This window comes from Schistocerca americana, chromosome 10, assembly GCF_021461395.2.
Source record: "Schistocerca americana isolate TAMUIC-IGC-003095 chromosome 10, iqSchAmer2.1, whole genome shotgun sequence".
Lineage (NCBI taxonomy): Eukaryota > Metazoa > Arthropoda > Insecta > Orthoptera > Acrididae > Schistocerca > Schistocerca americana.
In genome coordinates this window covers 182,100,446-182,120,321 of record NC_060128.1, presented here as the reverse complement: position 1 = coordinate 182,120,321, position 19,876 = coordinate 182,100,446, and the positions used below count along the sequence as shown (strand labels likewise).

At 40.9% G+C, this 19,876-nt stretch overlaps 1 protein-coding gene across 2 annotated transcripts in view; it reads right to left on the bottom strand.

Annotated features, from left to right (window-relative positions):
• Nucleotides 1-1,910: 1,910 nt before the first annotated feature.
• Nucleotides 1,911-19,876, bottom strand: part of LOC124552545 (F-box only protein 28) — a 94,265-nt gene continuing 76,299 nt past the window's right edge. For both annotated transcript variants that reach the window (XM_047126862.1, XM_047126863.1), the window contains exon 7: nt 1,911-5,764. In XM_047126862.1, coding sequence (XP_046982818.1) covers nt 5,114-5,764 — 651 coding nt within the window. In that variant the 3' untranslated portion in view covers nt 1,911-5,113. The remainder of the gene's footprint in view (nt 5,765-19,876) is intronic.

The following is a 19,876-nucleotide window of genomic DNA, read 5'->3' as shown; positions in this document are numbered from 1 at the left end:
TTTCGCCTGTCTCATACATCTTGCTCACCAGATGGTAGAGTCTTGTCATGACTGGCTCTCCTAAGGCCATCAGTAGTTCTAATGGAATGTTGTCTACTACCGGGGCCTTGTTTCGACTCAGGTCTTTCAGTGCTCTGTCAAACTCTTCACGCGGTATCTTATCTCCCATTTCGTCTTCATCTTCATCCTCTTCCATTTCCATAATATTGTCCTCAAGTACATCGCCCTTGTTTTTGTTGACAAAGTGAAATCTCTCACTAATTTCGAATATAAGTGAACAAACTTTATTAGCAGAATTATGAGAGTGAAGGACATGCTTGGAAGTCTTGATGCACAAAGTAGTCAAAGATGGCAATATCTTCTGCACCAGCCATGCTGTCAAGGAATACCAATGATCAGAAGTTTATGTCAATAATTTATATATGTATGTATTTATTGAAAAAGCACTTGTTATTCTTTATCCAGAAGGTCTCCAGTAAAAACCGAAGATACAGTCCTGGTTTTTAGTAAAAATTAAGTTATTCTACAAATAAGAATATTTAACATGTCAGGGGGTTGCAGACTATTCCAAGATGATCACATCGAGGTAACTTAAAATATAAATGAACCCTTGCAAAAAGTAATGTCCGCTGGATGACAGCATTGCGCAGTTCCAGTATTTGTGTGAATATAGGCAACACCTACACTTTTGAAGCGGGATTATAGAAAAAAGTAAATTTTGAATGTGGGCTGCACTATTAAATTTACCTCCTATTGCAAAGTACTACTACTTGTACAAGATGCAGACACTAAATTATGTTGCCAACCTCACATAACTGAGCCACTTCAAGTTATCAGCTATACACTGTGCAAAGCCACACAGGTTGTGGGAAGTTGGACACAGGGTTCACACAGGGTTCACACAGACGGAAAAAAAAAAAAAAAAAAATTTATCAGTGGTGTCCAAGTGGGGGGAAACTTAAACACTTCGAAAAGTCAGCGTTCATTTGAGGGCAAAAGTGCAAATATCCATGTGTGGAAACAGGAAATATGGATATGCCACTACATTTGAAATGATTCAAATTGAGAGCTGCAAAATAGCACAAAAGTAACTTTTTGCCAATTAAATTTAAAGTTGCATATGGGCGGGGGTTCTGTTTATCACAGAACTACAATTGCGCAATACCTGCCCTGAGCTTAATGAAAACAGTTTGATATCTTTCCTGTATTATGTGACCTAGGTTCAGTGCAAGATTTTTATTTACATTTCCTAATAGGGAATGCTGGCAAAGCCCATTCTATTTTGATATGCCAAACACCACAATAGTAAATAATATAGGGAAATGCAGTGTGTAAATATGTACATGTGATGCTTAAAATTCAGAGATTTCTTTTTTCATGAACAGCTATAGTATTTGCAAACATGGTTTAAGTTTTACTGCTATTTTCTTCTCAAGTCTGATGATTTACAAAAGTAACTAGTAATGGAATTAATTTCAACTCGCAAGATATGTGTGCGTGTCATTTATAAATCTACTATTTATGATCAGAGGGGGTAAACATTATATGCTAACACCACAATTTTTCATGTCAAAATTTCAGGAAAAAAGTGTGGCCTATATTCGTGCACATACGGTATGTTTCAAAGTGAAAAGCATTTCCAGAGCAACACAAAGCTGTCTGATTATGTTTATTCCCGCAATAAATTCATGACACCATTTCTGAGTTCTCTGTTGACAGTTCAGTAAATACACACCTAAATGTCAATTTGGGCATTATTAAGGTGCGTTTCTTTCCAAAAGCACGGTCATGAAATTTATCTCGCTAACTTGTCTCCCAAAAATATCACTTCTCAGAACCATACAGTTAAACCCATCACTGACAGAGTGGGTAAAAAGCAAAACAAATAAGTTCATATTTAATATATCCAGTTTATTAGAGATCATAGTAGTATGTACATACACACATCCATGCTTGTATGCTCAACTGTTGAACTAAAATATCTTGTACAACTCACTTTCTTTGTGTCATGGCTTTCATTTAAAGATATATCAGTAGACTTCAAAATATAAAACTGAGTGCCCCATCTCACTGCAACACTTCTACTCAAGCAACACACACACACACACACACACACACACACACACACAGAGTGGGATCATAAAATATATGTACGTATATTTATATATATATATATATATTTTTAAAGCTCTACTTTCCATGTACACATGTATGTAACATAACTATCACGTGCCCCTGGAAATAAAGACTGGAGAATCAATCCACATACATATTGACCTTAAACACACAACATCTGAAAACATTTTGCAATACAAGTAAAAAGTGAGAATAAAATCTTTTTTAAATTTTTCAAGGTCACTTCTAGACAAACGTTATAGTAGTCTTATAACTCTACCAATCAAATTTATCCCTTTTGGTCTCTTCAATGTGCATCACTCATATAGTCAAACTACTACTCATATCATGTACTTTATTAACATACAGTATGTTACCACTAGTTAAAATAATGTATGTTGCTCTATATTTCAGACCACTGAAGCAAACATCTGCCAGTGACACTAAAAAAAATATTTTTAAGTAATTCCTGAGTGCTGGTCTCTAAACTGTGGTACCTTTGTAACAAAAAATGGTATGTGCACTTCCCTTCCATCTATCACAGTAATCGAAATGTAAATTCATGACCGAACAACATTCCTCAATATCGACGAGCACCTGCCTGAATTGCGTATAACAGCAAGAAATTTTACTCTACAGCTTACAAGCTAGGTCAAAAATTACAAAGGTGCCACAGCTTACCGAAGTGACCAGTCTATAACAGGATGATAGTTGTGGCAAGTACAGTAAGTAGGCTACAATACTTTTTTTTAAATTTGTGGTGCACCTGTTCTGATATTTGTACAAAACAAAGAGTTCGTATTTTCTGCATGTACAGATAGAAGAAATCCTATCATAGAACACACGTTACTGTCAACATAAGAGCTTGGAAGTTAGGTTATATTCTGAAGAAAAAAGAAAAATACTGTATTGTGATGGTAAATATAATATCTAATATTCACATGTTTATACAGAATTTATTGTTAAACACTCACAGTAAACTAACCACACAGCAAACATGTTTTGGAGAAACTGCTGGCAATATAATACTACAGTTACAAAAAGTAGGTACTTATAGTAGTCCACACATTTTCTTATTTATATTACACACACACACACACACACACACACACACACACACAGAGGCAGTGCCTAAAAGTCAGTAAACACTTTACCTTCCACAAAATGTCACCAACCTCCAACAAGAGGTCCAATTCAGGCAGCAACGAACCATTTTACACAAAAATAAACATTTCTCGCACATCCCTGACTGCCTATGATGCTAAGGGATGCATTTTATCATAAAATAAACACTGCTGAAGCACAACTGTCAAAAAGTTAGAAAGACTTAAGAAGCTTTTTGCATACTGATGACAATTTCCTGTTTAACATCAAGCAAAAAACTGCAGGAGCAGCTACTGCAAAGGTTGCATATTGAAACAGAACTCTCACACTCGTCTTGCTATAATCGAGCTACAACGATCAAACTGTCCGCAAGCAACTGTGTAAAAGCTGTTAACATTTAGCAGATGAGATTCTTTGCTGCAAATAAATATTGTAGTGTTGTTGATTGTATTACTGCCTAGTGCATTTTCGTGCACACAAAAGTCTAACAACTGGCTCAGTTCAATACAACAACTATGACTTTCCTTAAAACATTTCTTCAAGCACTAATATACTACAGAAAAAATGCGTAGCCCAATGATTCCTTAACCAAATAAATAGTTTTGTAACATGGCAGAACTCTTATAAAACCTTACAGGCATATTCCCTTATCAAGATTCCTAACAAAATATTTCCTAACGTAATTTCTTAAGGCATAAATTTATTTACAGAGATGTTTTCTTTGCTCACTCCAATCAAAAGCTATGCTTCAATGTAACTCATGTTTTGGAGAATAGTAAAATCACAGTGCAAGGAGTAGTAGAGCATCCACACACCAAAATGACCATTTCTCCTAAAATTTGTCAGACTAACATTTCTAAAAATATCTATATCTTCCTTCATTAAAGAATGCACGTACCACTTGCCCTTTGTTTTTGAATTTTATTATGCACAACGATGTGGAGCATTTGTTTAGCCGAAGTCCTGTTCTAGCAGGTGCAGCAATACAGTGTTTTCGAAGCTGCGCCTCACAGTCTTCTATCTTACCAAGAAGTTATTCTGAATTTTAAGCCACAGTTTTCATCTCTCACTTATACAAGTAACAGCACACTGTGTTAATGTTGATCATTTTTAGACAATTTCAAGTTTTTATCTTGTGCATCTCATTAATGAGTGAGCTTTAATTTACAGTGCACCAGTTTGTAGAAGTGAGGGCTAAAAGTTGCTGCCTAAAATCATTGGTAGTAATTTCAGTTAAAAATTTTTAATATCTGTTCAACGACCAGATATATCGTGCAGATTAAAACAGGCCAATTGTGAAACCAATGTTAGCTTCCTTTCCAGTTTCCTAAAAAACTGTGCTAATTTCGTTTAGTATGCCGGCAGCAGGGAGCACGAGAGTTTTTGGTCAACACGTGATAGTTCCAGTTTGGCCAGAAGCAGGTAGTATTGTGCACATGTGTAAACAGACTTTTACATTTATTTGGTTTCACAAGTTTTATCTGCCACTAGCACCGTTCTCTTTCGAAGTGAAGACTTGTCTGCTTATTAGTGAAACTACACAGATTTTGTCACATTCTGACAACAGCTATTAAGCTACAGACTGGAAGTGTAGTGACACAGTATTAATCAACTTGTCACAGGTATTGTGAAGGTTGCAGGTGAGACACTGGGGTTTCCTACAAAGATTGCAAAAATACTATTCCTACTGCTCCACTGAATTTCTCGGAATTTCGACACGATAATGGAATGGAACGGTTATTTTGCTTAGTACAATGAGCAAACCACTTAAAAGCACATTTGCAGACAAACTGCACTTTCCTGCAGAGGCGCGATTTCAGACTCTAAAATCTCGTGCTCCCGACCCGGCAGAGAACGCCACAAAACCTCACGAGAGAGAGAACGCCCCCACCCATTACTGCACCTTCAGGCGCTTCCCTCTGCACTTGGACAGGCGGCGGACCCGTTTCGGTGAGGCCGACCCGTCTGCATCGTCGGTGCTGGGGGATCCGGGCCGCACGGCCACAGGCGTCACGGCTGCCTCTTCCTCCTGGAGCTCGGGTGCAGTGTCACCACCCGGTGCCTTCCTCTTTGTTGTGGAGGGACACGCCCGGCACGCGACGGGGGTCGCCAGCTGCACGTGGACCGCCTGGCAGGCCGGCGACGCAGCCCCCGCAACTGCGCCAGATGTGGCCACCTCCGCTTCCTGGGACGCCGAGCTCGCACCCGCCAACATCGGGGGCTGCCTCAGCTGCGTCTGTGGCTCCTGCAGCTGCAATTGCTGGACCTGCACCTGTGGCTGGGGCTGCTGCAGCGGCACTTGCTGGGGCGCAGCATCGGTCGAGTCCGAGGCGGGTGCGGGCGGGTTGTTGACGGAGCCCGCGATGGGTACGAAGTCGACGGCGGCGAGGTCCAGCCCCTGGGGCAGTGCGCCCTGGTTGGCCAGCGCCTGCAGGTCCTCTGGCGGTGCGGGTGCCACTGCTACACCGCACGACACGCAGAGTGGCAGGTTCGCGGGAGACTTGGAGCGCCAGTACTGCAGCTCCGTCTTGCACTTGTTCAGCTCCTTAAAATGTACGAGTGTGACAACCTTTTTGTCCACATTCGTAGTAAAACATACAATAATCATCTAGGCAAATGTATAATGAAGACTACCCGGAAAGTACTGTCATTATACTGTACTACTTATTATTTAGTATACAGGGTGGTTCAGCTGTCCCTACTGGTGTCATTTTCTGCAGCCTGTAATGTTATACCCGGCCTTCAAAAACCACGTGTGAGATTTCCATTTTCTCTCGGTTGCTACGCAGAAACTATTATTCCAACAGAAACAATGAACGAGACCTTTTTGTAGGAAATTTAATGTTGTTAAATTTTGTACTAGGATATGTTTTTGCTGGAGGTCACAGTAGTAGAGTTATTCAAGAAAAACACACCAAAGTCATCTTCAAACTATCTACAACCCCACCTCCCCCCACCCGTCTCTCTCACCAGTCATGATTTTTAGTATGTTATTTATGGCACTCTCTCTTATCACTGTACAAATTTTCTGACCATATGAGCTATTTCCAGTGTACACTGAAGCACCAAAGAAACTGGTATAGGTATGTGTATTCAAATACAGAGATATGCAAACAGGCAGAATACGGTGCTGTGGTCGGCAACGCCTATACAAGACAACAAAGTCTGGTGCAGTTAGATCGGTTACTGCTGCTACAATGACAGTCTATCAAGATTTAAGTGGGTTTGAACGTGGTGTTGTAGTCACTGTACGATCGATGGGACATAGCATCTACAATGTAGCGATGAGGTGGAGATTTTCCCATATGACCATTTAACGAGTGTACCGTGAATATCAGGAATCTTAAACATAAAATCTCCGACACCACTGTGGCCGGAAAAAAATCCTGCAAGAATGGGGCCAACAATGACTGACGTGCAACCCTTCTGCAAATTGCTGCAGATTTCAATGCTGGGCCATCAACGAGTGTCAGCGTGCAAACCATTCAATGAATGGTCATCGATATGGGTTTTAGAAGTCGAAGGCCCACTCGTATATCCTTGATGACTGCACGACGCAAAGCTTTATGCCTCCTGTGGGCCCGTCAACACAGACATTGGATTGTTGACAAGTGAAAACATGTTGCTTAGTTGGATTAGTCATTTTCAATTGTATTTAGTGGGTGGACGTGTACGGGTGTGAAGACAACTCCATGAATACATGGACCCTGCATGTCAGTAAAGGACTGTTCAAGGTGGTGGAGGGTCTGTAATAGTGTGGAGCGTGTGCAATTGGAGTGATATGGGTCTCCTGACACATCTAGATACGACTGACAGGGGACACGTACGTAACCATCCTGTCTTATCACCTGTACCCATTCATGTCCATTCTGTATTCCGACAGACTTGAGTAATTCCAGCAGGACAATGCAACACCCCACACATCAAGAATTGCTACACAGTGGCTCCAGGAACACTCTTCTGAGTTTAAACACTTCCGCTGGCCATCAAACTCCCCAGATATGAACATTATTGAGCGTATATGGGATACCTTGCAACATGCTATTGAAAGATCTCCACTGCCTCATACTCTTATCGATATATGGACAGCCCTGCAGTATTAATGTTGTCATTTCCCTCCAGCACTATTTCAAACATTAGTTGAATCCATGTCACGTTGTGTTGCGGCCATTCTGCATGCTACACGTATTAGGCAGGTGTACCAGTTTTTTTCACTCTTCAGTGTATGATAACCATGTAGGTGAAAGCAATGAATTAAAATTTGTACCAACATCGCTATATGAACCCAAGTCTCCTGCTTACTAGGCAGATGCGCTATCTGTTATGCCGTACTGGCACTGCAGGTATCACAACTGCACGGACTAGCCAATAGTATGTCACCCTCACCCATAGAAATTCCAACTTGGGCCTCAGCCCATTGTTATTCCCCTTCTAACTCACATCAATATTGCCAAGGCTCTCTGATATTGGAATTGTACCAATGAGCAAAATAAGAGTTAATCCCCCCTGTACCTGAGACATAGGTGACAATATCAACCGTATAAAGGTGGTATTCCTGATACGTATTGAGTACCACCTTTACCTATGATAGTTATTTAGGCCAAAGCAATGAATTAAAAGTTGTACCAGCACCGGGATTTGAACCCGGCCACACAAGTTACTTCCTACATCTGACCTTTCTGGTCTCTACTGAGTGGGCTATTATGCCACCAGTGTAGTCTGTTGTTCTGTTAGTATCATTAAACCAAATGTGTGTGAATCTATTTACATTGACAATTCAATTCAAACTTAATCTTTATAATGACAGTTTCATGGGCACAAGGCCCGATGAATACTATGATTTAATTATTCTGTGGTTAAAATTCACACAACGTTAGTTTGTGATAACAAACACCAGTTTTACAATTTGTAAGTGTTCGACTAAGTCAATGGCCTACTAAGGCATCAATGAAGCCAAAAAGTGGGAAATTGTTTTTGCGATATTTGTACAGTGATGAGAGGGAATGCCACGAACAATATACTAGAAATCCTGACTGGTGAGGTATGAGCGTGGGAGTGCAGATATGTGAAGGTCAGTTTTCTACCTTTTTCTTGATTGACCTATGGCTGCCATCAAAAACATACCTTAGTACAAAATGTAACTACATTAAATTTCCTACAAAAAAGGTCCTGTTCACTTTTTCTGTGCATAGCAAGCAAAAGGCTATGAAAATCTGTCGTGTGGGTTTTTAATGCCTGATATAAAATTGCAGGTTGCGTAAAACGGCATTGGTGGGAGCAGCTCAATCACCCTGTATGCACAACATTATGTTATGTTTGGGATGTATGGTAGTGTACTAATGAAAAATACACGAAACAGAATGCCATTGTTTTACATATATGGTACAATAATTTGGTAATGACAAGTTCTGGTAGAATATAAATAATTAATATCAATATATATTACAAAAATAAGTGTACAATATGCCTGCTTCTTAAACTAAGAAACATGTCCCAGTGTGATCAAGTGAGTTATGGTGTGGTAGCCCACTATCCCCCGTCCATGAAGAAGGCTCCTGTTTTTACCTGAAGGGCATGCTTTTGAAGATATAAAGGCTCGGTAGTATTGCCCTCGAGAACATTCGAGAACACACCAGAACATTCCACAACGTTCCGCGATGTTCCAAAATCATCCTAGATGTTCAGGAATAGTCTGGAACATTAGGGAAGATTCTCGAATGTTCAGGACCGTCCCATATCATTGTGGAACTTTCCAGAACACACACTAATGTTGTGCAATGTTCTGGTACACTGTGGACCAGTCAAAGGCTTTTTGCTATGTTATGGAGTTCGCCACTAGTGGTGCTGCCCATTGGTAGGAGTACACAAAGCAAGACCCATAGTGGGTTTGAATGTCAGTTCCTTGTCAGTGACGAATGGAGGAACGGAAAAATTATTGAAATGAGTGAATAAAAACACATATTGAAGTGAGAATAATCTAAGTGATACAGCAGTGACTGAATAGAAATCTAAAATAAAGTGTGAAGAATGTGTAAAGTGTACCTGGTGTATTTGTGAACAAAAAGTTGACCCGATTTATATTTTAGACAAAGCCCAAATGTAAACAACCAAGAGATCTCACCCATTCTGGAGCAAAATGGCGGGGAGGGGGGGGACGACACCAGGGACAGAGAGAGAGAGAGAGAGAGAGAGAGAGAGAGAGAGAGAGAGAGGCAGAAAAGCAAAACTACAAAGAGTGTGAAGCACATTTAGGTTCCCAATGAATGAGAATGGGCAACTTGAGAAGCAGAGAAAATGAAGAACAACGAAATGAAGAGATTGAAGACTCAAGAATTGCGACAATCTTATAATAGAAGACCGAAAATTCAATCCAGCCAGGGAAATATCACCCTACGGCAAGTGCAGATGAGGGAAAGTAAACAGTACAACATGACAAATGAAGCATTCCACTACAGCCCAACAAAACACTGTAACAAACGCAAAAATGTCGTAATTGGAAAAAATAGATAACATATGCTAATTCTGCAACACAAAAAAAAAAAAATCAGTAGAGACACACCAAGATTCTGTTGCACAAATGGAAAAATTCAGTTACCACCACTGAAAGCACCTCCATGTAATTTTTACATTATATGACCAGGGAAACTCCAGAATGAAAACAATTTCTTCAAAATATAAAACCGTACAATGCCTGCTTGCAAATGACTTCTTTTGCTGTCACTCTTTTCAATGTTAAAGATGTAATCGATTACGTTTTTCCCTCCGTGGAAAAATCTATCACACCATGGGATCATTACTGCCACTACCAAAGAATACTATAAATTTATGCAGGTATATTTCATCTGAAATGAAGAAACAGGAACTGATCAACAATGCAAAAATATCAGTGGATTGGGATGGTAAGCAGTCCGAGATGTACAGAGAATCTTATAGGAATACGATTAACTGAGTTACATATTCAAACAGCACTAGACTGAATGACTTCTGATGACTATGAAGTTATAATTTGAGCCGACAAAAGACCACATGGAGAATACCAATGTTTATTTAACACAGCTCAAATAGACTAAGTCGCCATCATAATGGTGAACAACGGAAACACAAGCTGTGGCAATTGTAAAATGACGGAGAGAAGGATTGCAACACATTGCAGAGACACACTGTTCGTATGATGCCCTCCAATATCCATTGATATTTCTGTACAGAGAGGACGGATAGCATTTTAATGTGAAAAAAATCCAACCCGAAACAAGCAAACAGGCAGAGAAACAAACAAAAACATGACTTCCAAGGAGTTCTATGCTTACCGCTTAATGATCAGACACAATGAAACATACAATCATATTCTCAATACTCGCCGTTTATTCCAACAGTTTCTGGTAGATATGTACGCAAAAAGGGAAGAGGAAGGGATGCTTTACATTAGACTGAATCAGAAAAAACTATGCATGAAAGAATATATCCACCTTTTACCCTCATCACATATACGAAGTCCGAAACACGTGCACAAATACACTCAAGATGCCACGACCTATATAGGAAAACATGGATGACATGACCTCTTTACAACATTCACATGCAACTCATCGTGGCCAGAAATCGAGGAACAACTAAGAAACTGAGAAGCCTCCCTGTATCGACACAACATAATAGCCTGAGTTTTCACAAAAACAAATTACATTTCTTGAAGTCATCACAAAATACCACATCTTTGGAACCGTTAGATGTTCACAACTGACAGGCAAAAACACGATCTCATATGGCCTCATGACAGAATTCATCCCATGGCAATATTGTGCTGTTAACAAAGGCACTGATGTTTGTCTTGTTCTGCCATAGCCCGTTAATGCCAAATTTCGCCACACTGTCCTAACATAAATGTTCATCGTACGTACCATATTTATTCCTGTGGTTATTTCATGCAGTAGTGTTCTTCTGTTCAGTGCTGACATCTCCATGAAAATGCCGTGATGAGAGCTAATGTCTGAAATTTTGTATTCTCAGCACACTCTTGACACTGCAGATCTCTGAACATTGAATCCTCTAACGACTTCTGAAATGGAATGTCCCCCGCATCTATCTCCAACTGTCATTTCATATTCAAAGGCTGTTAATTCTCATTGTGCGGTCTTAGTCATGTCATAAACCTTTTCAAATGAATCACCTGAGTACGACCGACAAGCTCTGCTGATGAACTGCTCTTTTATACCTTTGTACGTGATACTACCCCCATCTGTTTATGTGCATACCGCCATCCCATAACTTTTGTCGCCTCAGTGTAACTCTGAGCTGTAGAGATGATGATCAAAAATGCCCCATTGGCACAGATGCAGCAATTCTTGTGGGTGTGCCCAATGGTAGTGAAGAGGACCACATTGCTCGTTCTGAATAGCTCTTGCTAGTAGTCTTCAGAATTTACTGTCCTTACACATAATCAAGAAACGAGGCATCTTCAGCACACCAAAACACATTTCTGGCCGTCAGCTAAGGGGGCTCTTTTGTTCACAGGGTGAGACATTATAACCCCAGCGCACTGACTGCTGTTTTGCGTGAGTGTTAGATGGCTACAAAGCTGGAGATAACGACTGTCTAACTGGGAAACTACAAGCACTGCCAGGCTTGTATACAGCAAATTCTCAAGCATTACAAACACGATGGGAATGCACAATACTGACCCTACTTGGGAAACGGTGCACGTGTCAATTTGCCTACAGCCCATTCCCCAAACATCTACATCAAGTGGGAAGTAGGGATACCAGTCCGCGACTGTGGAGAACAATGACCTGCCAATCATGATGTGTTCAGTTATCTCGATTTCCACGTGTTGCCCCGTAAGTGGAAGTTTCACTACCTCTCTGTCATGAGGCTAAGCATGCTTGTTTTTCAGATTTCTGCCATGATCTTGTTTGCGAGGTATAACGGTTTTGTCAAGCAAGAAATGTTTTACGAAGTGGATGTTACCAATAAAATGCAGAATAGTTCAAGTGAAGCCTAGTCTGCCATGCCCAAAGAGTAGATGCTATTTCAATACATGAGGCGTCAATGACACTTCCCTTTTATTCTCTGACATATGTACTAGCAGCTGTGTACGAGTAATTGCAAAATGCGACTTCAGTCATCAGTATATCAGCAACACAACTTTTGTCGTATTAATGTAACACATCACAGATGTATTGGTTAACATGTATGTTGAATCAAATTTGTAGATATTTATTTCTATGATTTTAAATCTGAAATGATGGATACTGCCTCTGCTTTAGGCCCTTCTTTCATATGTTACTCTGCGACAGTATTTTCCAGATTATGTAAGATATAAAGGGGTGTCTGTTCGTCACTTTTACGGAACTTAGAATTTTATTTTGAAATATAATAAACTGTGAGTAACAGTAAATATTAACTGCAATGTGTTTACTTTTTCCCTCTACAAACAGTATTTTCCCACTACAACTACTATATCTAAGAGATAAGCTAAGATGTGTATGATCTTTGCCCTTCTAAAAACTATTGCATTTTCTGAACTTGTCTTTCCTTCTCAAACAAAATAAGAAAGACTAAGCAAAATAAGAAAGACTAAGGCCCTAGGATATTAAAATGGGAATTAGAGCTAACAATCCAGGACCTCTGGGAAAAGAAGATTGGGCTGTGACAGTTTGCCAGAGACTGAAATACTTTAGTGCAGTTTCAATAATCAGATTGACAGAGTAAACAGAATTTATGGTAAAGGAATTTGACCCCAAGATCTACTTAAGACAATTCTACCATTTTTACCTATAAAGTGCACCACAAAAGAATGCAAGGATTTTTGTTTTATCGATCACATCACAATGGCTGTTAAAAAAGAGTCATACTAAACATCAGTTCAGGTTTAGAAAGGGCGAACAAGACATGCAGTAGGATGTCTGAGGATGGTTGGAGAAAATTGTAGAAATAAAGTGGTGTATATTTGACTTTTTGAGTGGGAAAGTTCATTCAATGGAGTCAATCGATGAGCAGTCTGAAAAAAATGAGCAATGGAAGAGGGTAAGGTAAGGATAATCATTGTTACTGAAGCTGTTCAACATATATAAAAAGATGAGACTTACCAAACAAAAGCACTGGCAGGTCGACAGACACACAAACACAAACATACACACAAAACTCTAGCTTTCACAACCAACGGTTGCTTCATCAGGAAAGAGGGAAGGAGAGGGAAAGACGAAGGGATGTGGGTTTTAAGGGAGAGGGTAAGGAGTCATTCCAATCCCGGGAGCAGAAAGACTCACCTTAGGGGAGGATTTCATGAAGGATGGATCTCATTTCACTCCACCAAGAGTGTATTTCCGCCGTCCACCTAACCTTCGTAACCTCTTAGTTCATCCCTATGAAATCCCAAAACCACCTTCCCTACCCTCTGGCTCCTACCCTTGTAACTGCCCCCGATGTAAAACCTGTCCCATGCACCCTCCCACCACCACCTACTCCAGTCCTGTAACCCGGAAGGTGTACACGATCAAAGGCAGAGCCACATGTGAAAGCACCCGCGTGATTTACCAACTGACCTGCCTACACTGTGAAGCTTTCTATGTGGGAATGACCAGCAACAAACTGTCCATTCGCATGAATGGACACAAGTAGACAGTGTTTGTTGGTAATGAGGATCACCCTGTGGCTAAACATGCCTTGGTGCACGGCCAGCACATCTTGGCACAGTGTTACTCTGTCCGGGTTATCTGGATACTTCCCACTAACACCAACCTGTCAGAACTCTGGAGATGGGAACTTGCCCTTCAGTATATCCTCCCTTCTCGTTATCCGCCAGGCCTCAATCTCCGCTAATTTAAATTTGCCGCCGCTCATACCTCACCTGTCATTCAACAACATCTTTGCCACTGTACTTCCGCCTCAACTGACATCTCTACCCAAACTCTCTGCCTTTACAAATGTCTGCTTGTGTCTGTGTATGTGCGGATGGATATGCGTGTGTGTGCGCGCGAGTGTATACCTGTCCTTTTTTTCCCCCGTAAGGTAAGTCTTTCCGCTCCCGGGATTGGAATGACTCCTTACCCTCTCCCTTAAAACCCACATCCTTTCGTCTTTCCTTCTTCCCTGATGAGGCAACAGTCTGTTGCGAAAGCTTGCATTTCGTGTGTGTGTTTGTGTGTCTATCGACCTGCCAGCACTTTCGTTCGGTAAGTCACATCATCTGTGTTTTTAGATTATATTTTTCCCATGTGGAATGTTTCCCTCTTTTATATATATATATATATATATATATATATATATATATATATATATATATATATATATATATAAAATAGAGGGAAACATTCCACGTAGGAAAAAATATATCTAAAAACAAAGATGATGTGACTTACCAAATGAAAGTGCTGGCAGGTCGACAGACACACAAACAAACACAAACATACACACAAAATTCAAGCTTTCGCAACAAACTGTTGCCTTATCAGGAAAGAGGGAAGGAGAGGGAAAGACGAAAGGATGTGGGTTTTAAGGGAGAGGGTAAGGAGTCATTCCAATCCCGGGAGTGGAAAGACTTACCTTAGGGGGAAAAAAGGACAGGTACACACACACGCACACGCACACGCACACGCACACGCACAGATATATCCATCCGCACATCATTGGGCCAAACTCTTTGCCTTTACAATGTCTGCGTGTCTCTTTTTCGCCCTAAGGTAAGTCTTTCTGCTCCCGGGATTGGAATGACTCCTTACCCTCTCCCTTAAAACCCACTTCCTTTCGTCTTTCCCTCTCCTTCCCTCTTTCCTGATGAGGCAACAGTTTGTTGCGAAAGCTTGAATTTTGTGTGTATGTTTGTGTTTGTTTGTGTGTGTGTCGACCTGCCAGCACTTCCATTTGGTAAGTCACATCATCTTTGTTAAGATGTGAAACAAATACTAACAAAGAGATAGAGGGGCTGGCCAGTACTTACCTCAGCTCAGTACAGCCGATAGATACACATAAAACAGAACTGAAAATTTACATTCCTAGCTTTCGGAACTTTGTTCCTTCATCAGGGAGGAGAGAGGGGAAAAAAGGGAAGAAGGGAAAGTGGATTCAGTTACTCACAACCCAGGTTATGAAGCAACAGGGAAAGGTAAACAGGGAGGGTAGCAAGGATGGAGGCATGGTTGTCAGAGGGAAGCCAAAGATATTCTACTGTAAGTACTGTGCCAGCTTCAAACCAAAGAGGATGCATACAGAAGTAAAGTATAAAGATAAACACAACTATGTAGGATGAAAAGATGCGTGAATGGCTAGAGAGGAAAGGGAAAGAGGAGAAGACTGAAGAGTGAATGGGAGTGAGGTTGTTTAACGTAGGTTCAGTCCAGGGGGATGGCGGGATGAAAGGATGTGCTGGAGTGCAAGTTCCCATCTCCGCAGTTCAGAGGGACTGGTGTTGGGTGGGAGAAGCCAAATGGCACATACGGTGTAGCAGGTTGCTAGGTCCCTAGAATTATGCTGGAGGGCATGCTCCGCTACTGGGTATTGGGCATCTCCTAGGCGGACAGTTCGTCTGTGTCCGTTCATTCGCTCAGCCAGTTTGGTTGTTGTCATGCCGATGTAAAAGGCTGTGCAGTGCAGGCACGTCAGTTGATAAATGACATGTGTAGTTTCACATGTAGCCCTGCCTTGAATTGTGTATGTTTTACCAGTAGCGGGGCTGGAGTAGGTGGTTGTGGGCGGATGCATGGGGCAGGTTTTGCAGCGGGGTCGGTTACAGGGGTAGGAACCGCTGGGTAGAGAAGGTAGTCTGGGAATATTGTAGGGTTTAACAAGGACTTACTCACTCCACCTGAGCCACGTACCCCTACCTTCTACCTATTACCCAAAATCCACAAAGAGAACCATCCTGGCCGTCCCATTGTAGCAGGTTTCAAATCCCCAACCGAACGTATCTCAGCTCTGGTAGACCAGCACCTACAACCTATCACCCGCAGACTCCCATCCTACATCAAAGACACAAACCACTTCCTAGAACGCCTCAAATCCATTCCCACTCCTCTCCCACCTGAAACCTTTCTTGTCACCATAGATGCTACATCCCTTTACACAAACATCCCACATACCCATGGTCTCTCTGCCCTTGAGCACTACCTCTCCCAACGCCCACCCGAAGATCTTCCAAAAACCTCGTTCCTTATCACACTTACCAACTTCATCCTCACCCATAATTACTTCACTTTTGAAGGCCAGACCTACAAACAAATCAGGGGAACGGCCATGGGAACCAGGATGGCTCCCTCCTATGCTAACCTCTTCATGGGCCGCATGGAGGAGGCTTTCCTGAAGACCCAACAGCTGCTTCCCCTGGCCTGGTATAGGTTTATAGATGACATCTTTGTGGTCTGGACTCATGGTGAAGAAACACTCCTTAATTTCCTCCATAACCTCAACTCCTTTTCGAATCTGAATTTCACCTGGTCCTTCTCCAAAACACAAGCCACCTTCCTGGATGTTGACCTTCATCTTGTTGAAGCTCACATCCACACCTCTGTCCATATCAAACCCACAAACAAACAACAGTACCTTCACTTTGATAGCTGCCATCCTTTCCACATCAAACGCTCCCTTCCCTACAGCCTAGGTATTCGTGGCAAACGTATCTGCTCCAGTGATGAATCCCTCAACAATTACGCCAATAACCTAACCAGTGCTTTCCTCTCCCGCAACAATCCTGCAGACCTTGTCCACAAACAGATTTCCCGAGCAATACATTCCTCCCCGTCCAACAACAATGTTCCTACCCCCAGACCACACAGAAGCATCCCCCTTGTCACCCAATATTATCCTGGCCTCGAAAACATCAACAAATTACTCCACCAGGGATATGACTTTCTCAAGTCAACCCCTGAAATGAGATCATCCCTTGACAAAATTCTCCCCACACCACCCAGAGTTGCCTTTCGTCGCCCCCCTAACCTTGTTAAACCCTACAATATTCCCAGACTACCTTCTCTACCCAGCGGTTCCTACCCCTGTAACCGACCCCGCTGCAAAACCTGCCCCATGCATCCGCCCACAACCACCTACTCCAGCCCCGCTACTGGTAAAACATACACAATTCAAGGCAGGGCTACATGTGAAACTACACATGTCATTTATCAACTGACGTGCCTGCACTGCACAGCCTTTTACATCGGCATGACAACAACCAAACTGGCTGAGCGAATGAACGGACACAGACGAACTGTCCGCCTAGGAGATGCCCAATACCCAGTAGCGGAGCATGCCCTCCAGCATAATTCTAGGGACCTAGCAACCTGCTACACCGTATGTGCCATTTGGCTTCTCCCACCCAACACCAGTCCCTCTGAACTGCGGAGATGGGAACTTGCACTCCAGCACATCCTTTCATCCCGCCATCCCCCTGGACTGAACCTACGTTAAACAACCTCACTCCCATTCACTCTTCAGTCTTCTCCTCTTTCCCTTTCCTCTCTAGCCATTCACGCATCTTTTCATCCTACATAGTTGTGTTTATCTTTATACTTTACTTCTGTATGCATCCTCTTTGGTTTGAAGCTGGCACAGTACTTACAGTAGAATATCTTTGGCTTCCCTCTGACAACCATGCCTCCATCCTTGCTACCCTCCCTGTTTACCTTTCCCTGTTGCTTCATAACCTGGGTTGTGAGTAACTGAATCCACTTTCCCTTCTTCCCTTTTTTCCCCTATCTCCTCCCTGATGAAGGAACAAAGTTCCGAAAGCTAGGAATGTAAATTTTCAGTTCTGTTTTATGTGTATCTATCGGCTGTACTGAGCTGAGGTAAGTACTGGCCAGCCCCTCTATCTCTTTGTTAGTATTTGTTTCACATCATCTTTGTTTTTAGATATATTTTTCCTATGTGGAATGATTCCCTCTATTATAACCATATCATCATTAATTTGAACCCAACAATTATGTTTGTTATTGTCGCTGTTTATATATATATATATATATATATATATATATATATATATATATATATTTTGAGAGGAATTAATAGGCAAGCCAGAGAGGATGCATAGAAGCTACAGCAGATGGTGTCAAGCATTCCATAAAGTGAAAGAAGTACAGAATGAAGATACTAGTGGAAATCAGTGTGGCAGGGTTCCAACAAAAGTAATAGTACAATGTCTGCAGCATACTGTCTCTGCTTATGAAAATAGTCGATACATATAAGAACAGCCACCGTAATGTACTCACTAAGTGGCAACAGAACACACACGTAATAGACAGTTGTAATCAGCAAGCTTTTGGAGCCAGTGGCTGCATCTTCAGGCAGAAGGGTTGAAGGGAAATTACCAATTACAACTGTTTATTACATGTGTGTTCTACCACCAGTTGGTGAGTAGATTTTTTGTCTATCCAGTTACATAATTTTGTCAATAATTGACTGTTTTCGTTGGACAATCACAATTTAATTATATAATTTCTTTCATAACATGAGTAACAAAATAAGGTTTTCACCTTTCTGGGATGGAAATTGGTATAAAGGCACAAAGTGTTCTGTTGTGTTACTGCATTAATAGTATGTTTCCCAACCTCCGTTCTTCCTATTACCTCAAAAATTCTCTTCCTCATTGATTTTGCTGTGGCTTTTAGTTCTTGTAGTGAAATTGTCGCCTATTCTTTCCTTATTGCACTTTTCAACTCACACATGCATTATCTTGTTGAAGAAGACTTTCATTCCCTACGTCTCCTGGTACTGTTCTCAGATCGTCCTAATAATAGTGAAATCCATCTGACCACCTAAACTTTAAACTTCTCACCACTGAAGATAATGTCATACCATTCACAAATCCACACTATACTTTTCAGCAAACTTCCATCTATCATGTTTACGTATGGGTGTTAGGGCAGGTTTCTGCAGCTGTATCTCGAATGCAAAATCTTTATCATTTTACAAAATTTGTCTTAGACATCTAGCAGTAACCAAAAACTATGAATCTACTTGTAGTGCCCTTTTGAAAAATAATGTGTACAGACATGTGTGTGATCCATATGTTGTTATGAAAGAATGTATTTATTTTTCTGTATATGTGTAATGTAATCTAAATTTTCCTGACAATGTCTGAAAACTTTTTGTTATATGGACAGAAAATAAATAAATTTTTTCCTAATATGCTAACTGAGTGTTATAAGAAACAAATTGAATAGTTACAGCCAGTTTATTAATGAATAATTTCACTTAAGAATTTTAGCCTCAGTCTACTTTCAATTAACTGTTGTACAACAGAGGCTTCAGTATAGGACTAAAGTAAAGCAATTTCATTTTTCAAGTTTGAGAATCAATCACTGGAAAAAATTCAAATCTAAAGAAATGCACAAATTAAGAGTGCAGAAGTTTTATTTATTTTACATATAGCTTGGAGAACATGGCTGTTTGGTTTGGCACGTATTCTAGTATTTGATTCTGTTCAAGTCAGTAAAAAAGGATCAGTTGTTCAGACAATATGAAATCCAATTTGCAAAATAAGTAATGGCAAAGTAAAAAGTGCTCGCCCTTTTTTTTTTTTTTTATTAATGATGTTATGCTGAGGTCACTGAAAGTCACTGTTTACATAACAAAGTTCAGTACTAACAGTTTAATTGCATACTTTCAAATCATTACTCGATTGCCTTTTTCAAAATTTAATGCCAAACATAATGTAAGAGTGACCTCAGTTTTC